The sequence below is a fragment of the Mytilus edulis genome, chromosome 4 (genome assembly GCF_963676685.1).
Source record: "Mytilus edulis chromosome 4, xbMytEdul2.2, whole genome shotgun sequence".
In the NCBI taxonomy this organism is placed as follows: domain Eukaryota; kingdom Metazoa; phylum Mollusca; class Bivalvia; order Mytilida; family Mytilidae; genus Mytilus; species Mytilus edulis.
In genome coordinates this window covers 25,778,903-25,791,204 of record NC_092347.1, presented here as the reverse complement: position 1 = coordinate 25,791,204, position 12,302 = coordinate 25,778,903, and the positions used below count along the sequence as shown (strand labels likewise).

The 12,302-nt window shown below is 32.2% G+C and overlaps 1 protein-coding gene across 5 annotated transcripts in view; it reads left to right on the top strand.

The window, feature by feature from the left end:
* The first annotated feature begins 588 nt into the window (after positions 1 to 588).
* LOC139519299 (equilibrative nucleoside transporter 1-like) overlaps positions 589 to 12,302 on the top strand; it is a 34,983-nt gene continuing 23,269 nt past the window's right edge. The window contains exons 1-2 of one of the 5 annotated variants that reach the window (XM_071311274.1): positions 589 to 828; positions 12,128 to 12,224. In XM_071311274.1, coding sequence (XP_071167375.1) covers positions 12,137 to 12,224 — 88 coding nt within the window. In that variant the 5' untranslated portion in view covers positions 589 to 828; positions 12,128 to 12,136. Of the gene's footprint in view, positions 829 to 6,049; positions 6,167 to 9,187; positions 9,291 to 11,290; positions 11,363 to 11,956; positions 12,035 to 12,127; positions 12,225 to 12,302 lie in introns of those variants that run through there. The other 4 variants (XM_071311273.1, XM_071311276.1, XM_071311275.1 and 1 more) reach the window with 4 other exon arrangements.

Here is a 12,302-nt window from a genome sequence, read left to right as displayed (position 1 = left end):
TGATTTACTCTATCACATAGCTGAGAGGGTGACAAGTTTTTTTAATGTTACCCTCTCGTATAGACCAATCAAAACCGATAGTTTAAAGGACAATGCATTGAATTTACATCAAGTAATTAAATACATTGCTAAAAATCTACGATTTGGCTTAGATTTTATTATTGGACTGTCAAAATAAAAAAATAAAACATTTTGATTAACTTTTGTTATTTTTTTCTAACACCCGTAACGTTGTTATGTACGTGACTTCGCCGCGGTTGACAATGTTTTCTCGGAGTAACAATCTGCTCGATCACCCTAGTGTAGAAGGAATATATTATTTTTTCGGCATTGATTTCGACAACCATTCCCAAAAATGAACCATATAGTATCTTTGAATAGACTGGCAAGTGATGACTGTATAATTATTGCAATGCAGACATATAATGCAATTATTATTATATGTCTCTTCAATAACAATATACGGATGTTTGTGTAGGGATTGGAAATCGTCTTTTTATCGATTTGCAGGAATACATGACATATTGCACATCATGTGTGTTTACAACAGATCAGTATAAAAACTACTGTACCATAGAACACAATAAACGTAGTAGATATATAATTTGTGATTCTGTCACGTAAAATATAAAATAAATCTATTCATTATTTATGAATAAAGGTCCTTTATTTACTAATACGACTGATTTTCGCCGATTGATTATTGATCAACGACTATTCAGCATGTCAAAACAAAAATTCAGAACTGAGTGAACTAGACAGTTTTCAAGTGTTACTGTAAATGGTTTGCATATTTAAGGATTCTTTTCTGTAGTCTGTTTTTAAATGGTAAGTTTTATAGTCTATTTTTTATTATTTCGTTACAGCCATGTATAACGATCGAATATTGCAATTTACAATGTATGTAACAGCCGGATTATAATTCCGTATTTACAAATCAAAATACAGTTTACGTATTATAGTTGAGTTTTGAAATGTCCGGGTCGCTAAGAATGTATGAATCTGAGAACTATCTTAGGCTGACTAAACCAAGCAAGGATCATCTCATTGCTCGTCGGATTCGATTTTAAACGGAGAATTGGAAAATTCGAAGAAAGGTATCGATAAATAATTCCGAATCAAAGAAAGACGTGAAACATGTCCAAAAGAAACACCCTCACAATCAAAATGGTGAATTCTGACAGTCCGTCATCCTCGAGTTTCAATACAATTCATGTTGAGGTAGAATCGGATCCAAGTCGTATTTGGAGACCAATCACAAAACGTTTGACATAGAAAAGATCTTAGATGCAACAAATGGATCCATTGTCATCTGTCTTGAAGATATTATATATTAGTAGTTATGTACTTCAAATTGTGTGATGGCATCCTTAAAACTTTCAAATAAACGACCTTAACTGGCAAGTATATGTACTATAGAAACATTGGTTTAGTAACTTCCTTGTAGAAATCCTTAATCTAGTAAATCCCAATAGCAAACAGTTTTTTTTTAACATCAACTAGGAGATATACAATAACATGATTATAATACGCAATTGTTGCTAGAATGTTGATATACACATGCTAAAATGGACAGCAAAATATTTAGTATGAAGTAATTCCCTTCGTGATTAGAAACTTATTTTGTGTCAAAGCGATAACTTTACAGAACAAGAAAGAATGATGTAAGATTGCAAACTATACTTCAAAAGAGGGACGAAAGATACCAAAGGGACAGTCAAACTCATAAATCTAAAACAAACTGACAACGCCATGGCTAAAAATGAAAAAGACAAACAGAAAAACAATAGTACACATGACACAACATAGAAAACTAAAGAATAAACAACACGAACCCCACCAAAAACTAGGGGTGATCTCAGGTGCTCCGGAAGGGTAAGCAGATCCTGTTCCACATGTGGCACCCGTCGTGTTGCTTATGTGATTACAAATCCGGTAAATAGTCTAATTCGGTAGGTCACATTCATGAAAGGGAAGGGGATTGTAGTTACGACGTGAGGAACATATCTGATATCATTTGTGAAACGGTTATTCCATAACGGTCAACCAACTCGTGATGGCGTCCGTAAAATTTACGAAGGGATGATTTCAACTTCACCATTCGGAACTCTTGGTTTAATAGCTTCCTTGTGAGCAGTAACCCTCTATCAAGAAAATCATGATAGGAAATGCAAGCACGGGAATATCGTATCAATTGGGAGATATATACCCCGTATGCAGGTGCTGCTGGAATGTTGCTACTTAGAAATGGAAAGTTCACAATTGGAAAGCTGAAATCATCTCTTTTGTCGTAAAGTTTTGTTTTCAACCGACCCTCATTGTCAATTTCTAGATGTAAGTCAAGATATGAAGCCGACTTAACTGTATCACACTTTATACACTTTATACAAGAAGTCATGTAGGTGTCCAGTAGTGTGAGCAAGATTCATCATTTCTTCATTTATGGTAGAAATGTCAAAAGGAATACAAAGTGTCTGCATGGCGGATGGTTGTCTTAACTAGCAATCAATATGTCGTAAGTAGGATCATTCTCTTTCCAAACGACGTTTCCAAATGCTATTTGTGTTATTTAGTAACAATCCTGTTCAGAAGATTTCATATCAATAAAATATCTTTATTTAAAATTTATAAAAAGATAAAAAAAAAAAAAAAAATCTGTAATTTTTGGACAAATTTGTTTGTAATCTGACAATTTCTTCCGAAATATTTCCTTAGTCCAACAACGTATCTCCTCACACTCACTAAAACTTTGTCGACAGCGAAGTGGTCCATGATAGGTTCCTATAGAATAGAATAGATAGAATATTTTTATTCACCAAATTAGGGCCCCAGGAGGGCATATAGCATACAGACAATATTATTATAAACAATAACATATGCAATACACAAACAATAAAAGATATGTAACAAGTGTTATAAAAATAATAAAATAAAATAATATAATATACCACAGAAAATACACTCAACAAAATAGTAGCAATGTATTATTATTCAATGAATACAATGTTGACATTGACTCAAGTGCACCCGGTAAGATATATATAGGCAGTAGATGAACGGGTAAATTAGAACCAGAAATTAACTTTTTTTTTATTCCGGTTGGAACATTTATATATACTATAACGTCAATGCAATATGTCCCAGATTCTGACAAGTATATTGATTTATACGTGTTTTAAATAAGTATAGGTAGATAAAGACAGTGCATGTATATTAGGTTTTACAAAATTTATCTACACAATTCGGGATTCTCATGCATTATCCAGGCTACGAGTAGATATTGGAATGCTGAGGTTTTTTTTCTAGATTGAAGGTCAGTATATGAAACATTCAGAACACAGTCTCGGTTACATCAGAACTACTAGATATAATGCCGCTTTTCTTTTTAAAACTCCTATTATAGTCAAGAGAAGTAAGCGTAGAAAAAAAATATGATGAAATACATTGTACAGGCTTATCTAGGTGTCTATAAAGTATATCTAGAAAAATGTCTGCAGAATTTCGGAATGATAGCCTGAGAAAAAAAGTATTGTACCTAACAAATGAACTAAATAAATCATGATAAGAAAAACTACAGATAATTGAGACATACAATATGATACAACAAATCAGAAAATTTATTTTCTGAAGTTTGACATATATCGGATCATTAAAAAAGGAAATTTAAAAATCTAAGGAAAGTGGCTGGTTTGAAACACTTCTTAATAATCAAATCAAAACAAACTTTGCATTTGGAACAGCATATGTATGAACAATGCAATCTTGATAATTTCATACAAGCATATATTGAAATATTTTGAATACGTTGTGGGACTTTTAATTTGTCTCTCCTATTACATTGTCCGATGAAACTTGGTGGTCACCTAGACATAGCGTTTTCTGTGTTAGAATATTTGAATGGTATAATTTTATTGATAATTATAAGTTTCAATGTTTGTTTAGTTAAAATAATGAGATAAATGTGTGTCAGTTGTCAGTTTATTTTCAATCTATGAGTTTGACTTTCCCAGGCTCTGGTATCTTTCGTCCCTCTTTTGTAATATAACAGAAATTAAATGTACATTTTTAGAAGTTCTAATCCATCTGCCAGTCTGCTTTCAATTGTTGCAATCCGTGCAGGGATTTTTGAACACAGGCACTTGTCTCAGAAAATTTTTTCCTATATATATACATGTATATATATACCTTAATGGTTTTGAAGGAGGTTACCGTTTCTTTCAATTTTAGTAATATAAGTTGATGACAGAGAACACATTCGTCTGCAAAAAAAGTCTTAAATCTGATGATAACAAGTACTCTGGAGGTCATTGATAAAATTAGGAAACAGCAGCAAACCAAGTACGCTACCTTATGGGACTCGATACTGTACTGATTATGTTTCGGAAGTTTGCAGTTCAAGGAGTACACACTACTCTCCTTCTTTCAGCAAAGTTCTCAGCCATTTTGATTCTATCCATCTTGTGCCATAATGATGTTATCAATCCGGCTTGGCTGAGAAATCTAAGAGAGTAAGATCTTTGTGTTTTTTATTGTCGACTTTCTTTTGGAGGTCATGAAATGTGAGTAAAGTTTGGATTCACAAGACATTTCTTATTGTAAAACCATATATTGAGCATCAGTCCAATATGGAGTGGCTTTCTGTGTATCTTATAATATAATGATACAGATGTGATGTTCAAGTACTATGTATAATACATCAGAAAAGCAGTTGGCGAAACATGTCCCGCATAGTTTGGTGCTTGTCTAGATAAATCCTTCTCGAAATATTCAGAGGCTACATGCATTTGTGTTTGAGCAGTTACAGTACGCTGGTTGGTCAAAGTCTTTCCATATGCATTTTATCTAAAAAGTTACATGGGGCGAAAATGAAAGTTTTATGTTCACAAATAAGTTATTGTACCAGTACAAAAATGTATATGATACACAAGCAGCATAATATTATTACAATGCATAGTTACAACACGGCCGCATGTGCCGCATGTAACTGTTGAACTACACTCATCTACAGATTCAGTTAAAGATCGTTAAACATGCTAACAGTTCTGCCAACAAGTTTTCATGAAGCAAATGCGTGAGATTTGGCCAAACTTTGATTGAAAACTGAGATCGAAGAGGAAAAAATGGATAGATCAAAGGAAAATGCCACCAAAAAAAAGCACGAACATGCATGAGTCTCACGCATTTACTTGGCAGCCCTGTGCTAACACTGATTCATTTTGAAATTCATTTAAGAATTGAATGCTTCTTTTTGTAAATTTATTGGGGTGTAAAAGCGTTGACCGAAGTACATTTTGTATGAAGAGCGGAAGCGCTTCATTCTAAAAATGTATGCACGGTCAACGCATTTACAACCCTATAAAGTTACAAAAAGAAGCATTCAATACTTATAATTACATTTTTTTTAAGCTATGATCATGAAAACACGAATTTTATATATTTTATTATTTAATTCACCTGTGCACTTTATTGTTGGAGCACGTGTTATCATGAGTGAAAAGTTGTATTGAGCAATGCAACTGCTTACGGAATAACATGTGATGTGCAGACAGCCAATCAGAATAAAATATTATAATGTAACATACACCTAATGTAATTATTTATTTTTAAGTGAGTTGTTTTACTCAAACATTATACAGTACGGGTCATTTTCAAAAAATGTCGAATTTTCAGTGCACCCGTGCTATTTTTTTTAATTACTTATGGAAATTTCAGTTGTAATAGTTTAAATGAGAGCTTGTCGGATTTGTGATTCAGAACATTAATAATAAACACACCTAACATTTATTTTGATAAGATTAAACTGCATTTAAGGTCGATTTTGGGGGTATTTGTGTGCGTACAGAAAAACACAATTTAAACCCATACCACGCTGAACATGCATAATCAAAATGATGCTACGAGAGCCTGTGTATCATGCTAGTCTGTTTTCTGATAAATATCTTTGAAGACATGATTGCTATAATTTTTTTTATCATATGTAGACTGTAATGAGAATCGTGTTAATGAGACTCAGTCTGCATGAATTAAAGGTCGTTCAAGGTTTTTGGTCAGATCTTGTTCGGTGCCTAGTTGCAGAAGTCCATTGTTTACGTTTAGCCAATATTAGTGTTTCCCGCCCCAGGCACGTGTCTCTCTAAGGAAATCTAAGAAGAATTCAAGCAAAAATGTAAATAACGTTGTAAAAAATTGTTGACATGTCAAAACTTTCCAATGACAACGACCAGTCCCCAATCTTAAGATCTTTTAAAAAATACACGAGAGCTCAAAGTGTAACATGTTGTTGCCATAATCATCATGCATGTGAAAAGTCTATCCCTCATAATAATTTTATCAGCAGCTGCTAAAACACTCAGTAAGTGGGGGAAACCAATCTGAATTTTTAATAATGTGTTTCATTGTGACGATTTGAGTTATTGATCATTTATTCCAGTCTCCCCCAATGACACTTTTCTAAAAAGGAAATCAAGGATACCAAAGTGAAAAACCTGATCTACCTTTACTGCAATAGATATGTCAATCACAGGGGTTTGTTTTAAAAGCGGGTTAGATGAAATTTAACTGGTGACAGTAAAACTTTGTCTAAACCACCAAACTAGCCACTGTGTCTTAATACTAATAATAGGCCACTAAACGGTTAGTCGTGTCTAGATTACAAGTCACTCCTTTAGTAACTCAGCCCCTTTGCTTCCTGAGTGTCTCTTTTGAAAATATTTCATCTGCTATATTTATTTTAACTTTGAAGCAGACTGGACCGTAAGTCCAACCCCATGCCAGAGACTAGTATTAAATTAACTACATACTCATGCCAAATAAAACAGGGTCTGACACTAATGGTTGTCCTATTGCCCGGGGAAAGTAAATGCCCTATTCGGACAAGTAAAGAATCATCTTAGTTGTCCGATTGGGCAAGTGAAAAAAAACTGTTATATGATTAAAATTTCACAAAATCAATAGTGTCTGCTGTTTTGTCCTTAGATTATTCAGTGATAACACTGCACAGCTGAGTTAAGTGTTCTATACCCCCTTCAAATCATGAGTGCATAAATTTCGTCATTTGTTCGCACTGAATTCCCCATTTTACCACAAATAGATCAAGTTTAAAAGTATTGGCCAATCAAGCGGAAGCAGCTTTGCTTTGTCATTACCATTTTCAATCAGGACACCACTCAGGCGTTTCTGACACAAGTGTTATTCCCACCGACCAATGGAAAGCAGAGGTCCATTTTCGTTGTTCTAATTTTAGAATTTGACATTGGATGTTTATTTCCCTAAGATGGAAAAACGTAAAAGCTTTAAAGAGAAAATGAAATTAGACTAACAAATTTGTCAGTACTGTCAGTTTATCAAAAAAGGTTTTTTGAAATGGCATTTCTTAGATAAATTATTATGAAATAAGTATCTCTAAGTAAATTATCTAATTCCTGTATATATATCGATCTTTTTCTCCCACCTTGGCTCATATATGCCTCATAGTATATAAAAATTTGGGCATGTAGATTTTACTTTCGGACAAGTAAAAGTAATATGGCACTTGCCCATTTGGATAAGTTGGTATAAAAGTTAATGTCGAAGCCTGTATAAGGCCGGCCAGGAACAACTAGAAATAAAAAACAATATAATCGATCAAAAAGCTCTAGAAACCTGTGTCAGTGGAGGCCAAGTTCCCAATCCCGTCTCCAGGACAAGGTGCTCTGACCTACACCTTAAACATGTGTGTATTGGCAAATTAAAATGTAATGAAAATATCTACTTATATTCATGTACATCAAAAAAGTTGAGTGTTCACTTGTTGTACGACAGCTAGAAGTGACCCTATGCTTTATTACCAGAAAGTATACCCATTGTTCACTATGTGTGACCCTATGCTTTATTACCAGAAAGTATACCCATTGTTCACTATGTGTGACCCTATGCTTTATTAACAGAAAGTATACCCATTGTTTACTATGTGTGATGCTATTATATATTCATACCACCAGTACCCGTCAATACAATATTTTCCCGCTATACTTAAACGAAACGTGGGAAAACACAACTATTTTATTTGGACTAGTAATTAGAAGATTTTACAAAAATCTGTTTTATTAATAGTCAAATATAAAGAAAAATGTCTGAAAATTGGTCATGTGACTAGTAGTAACAGTACTTTAAAAAGACTTTGGTGCAGACTGTTGAAGAAACCATTTCCTTGTCTAAATAAATGGGAGACCATGCGATTTTAATAACAGTAGAGCCAAAATGAGAAAAAAGAAAATGTTTTTGTTTTGTTTAAAGTTTATGTATCTGTATTCATGTATGGAATAGTTTGACACAAGCTTTATGTATCTCAAGGTGTTTTTTTCCCTGATATACGAGAAAAATTTAAAAGATATTGTCTCTAAAATTAAATTGTTGGTAATATTAAAACCACTACATGTATATACATGTACTGCATAGACTTTAACCTCATTGATAAGGATGATGGTGTGTCTTATCTGCATTTTGGAATACTGAATGATGGTACTTTTTTTATGACAAAACAATTAACTATGCCATTTACATTCTTATCTATTTCACCAATTTTTATACGATATTTTTTGCGGTCGTATATTGGTATCATGTTGTCTGCGTCATCCAAAGACAGATGGTGTCTGGATAATAACTTTAGTATAAGTAAATAGAAATCAATAAAATTTTAACACAATGTTTATAACCACAAAAGGAAGGTTGGGATTGATTTTGGGGGTTATGGTCCCATCGGTTTAGGAATTAGGGGTCCAAAGGGGCCCAAAAAATACATTTATCTAGTTTCAGGACAATAAGTTGTTCAATTACTCTGAAATTGTACCACAATGTTCATACCATTAAGCAGAAGGTTGGGATTTATTTTAAGGGTTATGGGGTAAACAGTCTAGGAACTAGGGTCCAAAAACAAACATTTTTCTAGTTTACATACAATATTGAATAACTTGTGTTAAAGTGTATGAATCTCTCTGAAATTATACCACAAGTTTCAATACTACAAAGGGATGGTTATAGGGAGTAATGGATGAAATCATTAAGCAATTGGGGGGAAAACAAGGGCTTTTTCTTGTTAAAGGACAATTTTGACAATTTAAAAGCAGTGTAAGGGAGGTAATCCAATTCCAATTAAAATTTTAAGAATACTGTTATATATGTTTGAATACTTGATTACCTCCCTTACACTGCTTGAAAATTATGTTAAAGGAAGTGATAATTGTCTTGAGATGTGTAGCTGTAAATTTATTTTTCGAAATTACTGTTAATTAATATTAATTTTCACCATGACTGTAAGTTATTTTATATTTTAATACTCCATGATGTATTTAAATGAGTAGTTATTGTTGCCAACTTAATTAGAAATTTGAATTGGCATATACATTGTACTTAGATGTACTTGATATAAGCCTTATTTACTTTGATCCCAAAATAGTAACTTAAAAGGAATTTAAAACATTTTAAAGTCCAAATAAATTCTATTGAGCTCAAAATTAATCCTATTAAGATTTCAATGTTTTGATGTTTGAAAATATTTTTAGAAATAACAATTTCTAAACCCTACTCAAATTCATTTATTGTTTTTACTGGATCATGTTTTGGGGTCCAGATTTTCAAATCTCATTTTTTGGTCTCGTGTAGGAAAATCATGTTTGCCGTCAATCTTAAAGCTTCTTGTTATTATTTGAACAGAAAGTAATATGCCTAAGGTTCTTAGATAACAAACATACTGCTGATAAAACATCCTTGAAATTACATGATGTTCATTTGTCTAACTGAAGATAAGTGACAAAAAAATTCGGTTGACAGATCTGTTAACCTATGTACTGGTAAATTGAAAAATGGATATGCTTAAAATAACTTGTTGAAATTCCTTCCATGTATCCAGCTGTCTACAATTGTTTTAACTGTCATTCTGTTTAACAGAAGACTAAATTAGATGTACAAACAGTTTTAATAATGACATTTATTAAATTTATTTTGACATTTTATGACAAATGCAGCAGTTGGACATGTATTACATTTAAAATGTCATTAGCTGAGATTTGTAATTTAATATGGTTTTCCGGTTGTTTTATGATAAAGGCCATGCCAAATCGCGTCTTTGTTTACAGTTTTTATTCAAAACAAAAACAATGAAATACAGTGGCAGATTCAAAAGGGGGGGGGGGGGTTCCGGGGGTTGGACCCCTCCTTTTTTTTGGACAATCAATGCATTTGAATGGGAGCATATAGTTGGAAAAAAAAAACTTTACTCTGGGTTGGGAACCCCCCTTTTTGAAATGGCTGGATCCGCCCCAGAACTAGGTGAACCAAGAATTTTAATTTATTTTCTATCAACAAGTTATGTTGTGAAAGATTTCCCTTGTTTATTGTTTTGATGCTACTTTCTCATTAATCTTAAAGACATACAGATATGTATTGGGTTTTGTGTTACCTTGAAGAACCTATATATTAGTATGTCTTTCTAGTAACTTAGTGTAAGGTCAGTTTATAGTTTTCTACATATCCAACCATCCTTTATTATGATTTTTAATCCACATCTCTTTAAAAATACCTTGTGGATTTCACCAGTTTTTCTTTCATAACATTGTCTCTTTGTATTTAAGTTATAAATCTTTAGTTTCATTGTTTAGGGTTCTTATTTTGAGGTAAAAGAATTTCTAAATATAATGAAATGAACTTTGATCTTCTATATTGTTTAAGTCTTATACCAAGTCTTCTGCATGCCCAATTAAGTTTATGGCAGATAACTAATTTTGTGTGTATCAGTTTTCATCTGGTTATCTTTCAAGTAGCTTCAAAGTAAATAAGGGTGGTTTGGAGGCCTGCAGCTTTCAGCAGATTCTGTCAAATTACTATTGAACCATTCGACTAATACTTTGAAGTTTTCAAATTCGATTTCGAAAATCAAGTTACATTTTTTTTTGTACATTATGATTTTTTCTTTCAAGAGTTACAATGTATGGTCCTTGACAGATTTGAAAAAAGGCTCTTTATTTTGTTTCTGTTCATAAACTTTAAAATAAAATTTTCATCCAATTTATTACTAACTTTAATATGATGTTACTGATGATGATATGGAGGTCAAGTTTAATATTTTTGTTGTTCTGGAGTTATAGTCCTTGATAGATCAAAAATTTGCACTTTATATCCAGACAGGCACATACAGAATGTGTCAAGACAACATTGTCATTTCTTGTAATAAAATGTGCTATATGATTTTAATTATCAAAAAAATATAACTATTGAGACTACAGAATTAATATTGCCTGTCCTAATGCAGAATTCTGCGTTTAGCCTTTACTTTTATATGTAGTACAATTACTACTACATGTACAACACTTTTTACCTGGAAGAATAGGTGAGCTATTTTATCACAAGAAAATTAGTATTGAGAATTTTGACTATTTTAAAAATTCAGTTTTAATATTTTTCTGACATATTCGCTAGTTCAAATTCACTTTGTTAAAAACTACTTGAACTGTTATTTGTACCTCCAGATTTTTTACTATCTTCACAAAAAATTATTTACATGTGTTCTCTTTGTTATTTTTTTGTGAAAACCATTAAAAGTTTAAAACATATGAACTGAGAATGTAAAGCATTGTTGCTACCTGCCAAAACATCTTTTTTGATCATTTTGAATTGAAAAAGTGAAAAATTGCAGAAAACATTTTATTTTTCACATGTGTTTGATTTCATAAAATTGCATTAAATTGCCCTTGCATCTATCAGTTGAATTGTTCTTTGCATGATATTCACTTAAAGACTGTGATTACTGAAATAACAATAAAAAGGTAAAGAGTATGTTGAACAATTACCATCCAAGGTTAATATATTGATAAGTACTGTCTAGTACTACTGTTACTCTTAATTACCATGCAACACAGCAGGATGCATGGGTCATGAACTAAAGATGTACACATGACCTAGTTTTAGTTTATTTACAAACACCAAGGCTAGCCTTCAGTTATACTTGTGATAAATGGATTTATTTATGTAAGAACTGGAAAGATTAATTATTTTGTCTATGGTATGTCACATTTTATTCTCATATTTATTATTAATATTTTATTGCTACTTGTCTAATCCAGTTTATGGACATATTTTTTTACCTTTTTTTCAGTAAGGAAAGATGACTACTGTTACTGGTAATGACTATTACCCAAAAGAACCAAAGGGCACCAAGAACCAATACAACATTAACGGCAATGGGAAAATGGGTAAGTTTGTAATTACAAAATAAGATGAAAAATAAGAACATTTTATTGTTGTTTTTCTTTTGTAATGTATCTTTGTAA